Source organism: Pinus tabuliformis, chromosome 6 (assembly GCF_031772625.1).
Source record: "Pinus tabuliformis cultivar Carrire ecotype Pingquan chromosome 6, CPIR1, whole genome shotgun sequence".
Taxonomy (NCBI): domain Eukaryota; kingdom Viridiplantae; phylum Streptophyta; class Pinopsida; order Pinales; family Pinaceae; genus Pinus; species Pinus tabuliformis.
The window spans coordinates 792,381,330-792,384,775 of NC_142292.1; the positions used below are offsets into that span (position 1 = coordinate 792,381,330).

At 36.9% G+C, this 3,446-nt stretch overlaps 1 protein-coding gene across 2 annotated transcripts; it reads left to right on the forward strand.

Moving 5' to 3' along the window:
• The first annotated feature begins 1,516 nt into the window (after positions 1 to 1,516).
• On the forward strand, positions 1,517 to 2,739 carry LOC149261168 (uncharacterized). Of its 2 annotated transcripts, none has more exons than XM_089381237.1 (4): positions 1,517 to 1,896; positions 2,157 to 2,284; positions 2,434 to 2,525; positions 2,624 to 2,739. In XM_089381237.1, exons 1-4 carry the CDS (start codon positions 1,849 to 1,851, stop codon positions 2,698 to 2,700), a joined length of 345 nt encoding a protein of 114 aa, XP_089237363.1. In that variant the 5' UTR covers positions 1,517 to 1,848; the 3' UTR covers positions 2,701 to 2,739. The 2 variants fall into 2 exon arrangements, with proteins under 2 accessions (XP_089237363.1, XP_089237367.1); XM_089381241.1 differs by having other exon boundaries at positions 2,645 to 2,739.
• The last annotated feature ends 707 nt before the right edge of the window (positions 2,740 to 3,446 follow it).

Here is a 3,446-nt window from a genome sequence, read left to right on the forward strand (position 1 = left end):
ATTCTATTTGAGACACATGTACAACAAATACTATGGGAAAACACAACGCTTTGATGACAACATGGAAAGTAAAATACACACATCACTTGCAACTGGGATAACACTACAATAGGAAAACTACAAAACTTGCAAATTAACAGGAGTGTCTACCCATAAGAAGTAGACATGTGTAATGCAAAAAAGGTATTCCAACATGCCTACAAACCCAAGACAATACACTCATCAAAGAAAAGACACACATATATATACTCATGAATATCTGGCACATTTTTCATCTCCACATTGAACACTGTCACGATTTTAATCGTCTCATAAACGAGAATAACAAAATCCCAGCTTATCGTCTCTGATCACTTCAGAAGCGACAATCGCAATAGAGTGCTTTTGAAGACGAATTTGGTTGTTTCTTGATGTTTTCTAAGAGTTCGAAGCACCCAACTAAATAATAGTAGACACAGACAAATCAAACTGCCTTATTCTTTGCAACTGAATAATACTAGACGTAGACAAATCAAGATCACCATCGTGGAGGGGCTTATTGTGCTCAAAATGGGGGCATTATTGGCACCTGCAAATCTCTCAAGTTTTGGAGATCAATGCTTGGTAGTGGAACCCCTTGTTTCTTACACTGCACGAACCGTTCTCGGTGGTGATGGTGGCTTCTAAAATCGACAGTGCCATGCGAATTGTTTTCATTGGTCTCGACAGTGTTCTCGGGGGTTTCAGCAGTGATGGGGTTTTAGATCAACGACTTAACACAATCCAATCGTCTCACAATTGATCGGATGACGCATAGTGACAACAGGAGGGGAGTTTGTCCTAGAGGGGAAAGCCTTACGACATAATAAATCAGCCTAGATCCATTTAAACTCCAGATCTACTAACTGTCGAGAGAGATCAAATCTCTTTTCATTGTAAAAAAATTTGCACCTCAAGAAATTTGATCCTCTCACCACTTAGTAGATCCAGAATTAAATAGATTTAAGATTGATTATTTTTTCCTATTAAACAAAAATACATTTGAAATTACCTTGTAATAACATTATTATTTTGAGTATCAAAAATATTCTGCCCATTATTTTTTTTGCTAATTAAAAATATTTAGTAACACGGAAAGCCTTAAAGTAGATTATAAATTTCAACGACAACAAGCCAAATTCTCGTGAGTGCGTCAACTGCAATATAGGTGCAATATAGGTAGGTGGAAGATGTTGGTACGAAAAACCCTTCGTTATAAAGTTTAAAATGGTGAATCAAGGATGTAAGTGTGCAATGTAACCAGTCAATGAATCAAGGATGTAAGTTTTCAGCGTTTCGATTGAGTGGAGCTCAAATTTATCCGTAGGTATTGATTTATGTATATCATCTCACTTTCAAAGAGTCGTACATAAAACGCACATAAAAAGCACAAATGCAAGAAGGCTCAACAAAACAGAAGGGAAGTTTCTCAAGTTAGTATATTAACAGGAAGTTAGTATATTAACAGGATTAACTTAGTAAATTAAGTTGTGTCATGGATAGGTGAGTAAGACAGAGATTGACTCTGGGCCGACATCAAGGGGTGGAGACCAATTAAAAACACAGGGACGGAAAACTGACTGGAGGGGCCCGGATGGCAAACGATATTTGTTAACACCGTTAACATCACTACTACTTTCACTCTACTCTCTGTCTCCTTCTATTTGTTACAGCAAAAGCCAGGAAGGAAGGCGTTGTGGGGCAGGCTTTTTGCTTTTGTATGTAGCCGTTGGACAAGTGGATACCGGCTTTTGCTTTTGCTTCCTCGCCCCTCTATTTAAACCCTTCTACAGCCTACATTCTACATTTCTGAATCCCGTGACAGACGAGATGGTTTTCGGAATTCATATCGCACTCATGCTCTTTTTGGATTTGAATGTATTCAATTTCATTTTTCAAAACAGTTTTCCTTTCCTTTTTCTTCTCTGGACCTCATATTTTGTTTTTCCTGTTACGATGTGTTTCTATTTAATTCATGTGCGTTTCTGCTCTTCAATTTTAAATTTTCTCTTTATCTTTGTTTCTACCGATCTTGTTTTCTAAATGTTTCTCCGGGATGGGATGGGATGAGGTTTCTGGATTGTTTTTGCATTTGTTCCATTTTTTTTTGAGTTTTTCCAATATTTAAAACCCCACAGGCACACATTGAGTTTTTCCAATATTTGGAACCCCAGAAGCACATATTTGCAGCTGCTGGTATGGTATGCTATCAAACCTCTGAGAACCAAGCTAACGATCCTGGATTCATTGCCCAGTCAGCCTCCAGGTAAATATGTTTCACTCTGCTTCATTTCATAGTAAGTTACATAGAAGGGTTTCTGGATTAATTTTGCATTTGTTCCATTTTTTTGAGTTTTTCCAATATTTGAAACCCCACAGGCACACACTGAGTTTTTCCAATATTTGAAACCTCAGAAGCACATATTTGCAGCTGCTGGTATGGTATGCTATCAAAGCTCTGAGAACCAAGCTAACGATCCTGGATTCATCGCTCAGTCAGCCTCCAGGTAAATAAGTTTCACTCCTCTTCATTTCATAGTAAGTTACATAGAAGGGTTGGGGAGGACTGAAGGTACAGGGTGCATAAATCTTTGTTTCCTTTCAGTGATTTCGTTTGCCGAAGCAGTGACATCGCCTTGTTCGATGATGGTGAAAACTATACTGCAAGGGTTGATGTCTTAGCGGTTTTCACTACGAGTCTTCTGAGGGCACTGAAAAAGGTAGGTAGTCTGCCTCTTCTTTCTCCTGGGTTTGAACAGGAGTTGACAGAACATGTGTATAAGTTTCTTTCAATGCTACACTTGTTTTGTTTCACACACTAATAAATACTATCAATTAGATTTAGGTCTAACATAGCGGTTTTCAACAACTCATGTGGCACAGGACGATGCATGTTCGAATTAAATATTTTTACCCTTATTTATACATAGGCAATCAATGTATAAATACACCTCTTCGATATTTAAACATAGACAATAAATGTTTAAAGAATTAATTAGACAGTTGTTTTTCTGAACAGGGTTAATTAGATACTCCTGCGCATTTTTCGCTACTGGCGTTCATACTCTCTTTAGGGACTATACTCATCTTGATCAGTTAGATATCTTATCTTAACAGGGTTAATGAGACACCTCTTTGATATTTAAACATAGACAATAAATGTTTAAAGAATTATTTAGATAGCTGTTTTTATTAACAGGGTTAATTAGATACTCCGCATTTTTTGCAACTGGAATTCAGACTCTCTTTAGTGACCATATTCATCTTTTGCATTTTTCACTCCCGTGTTAATTATACCATAGTATCTTATCAGCTAACAAGGCACATGTTAGTTAAAGGAATGACAATTTGGGTTTAAGGCACAACTATAAATTTTTAAGTAGACAAATTCAACTCAATCTTTGTATAGTTTTATTAGATTTCTAGAA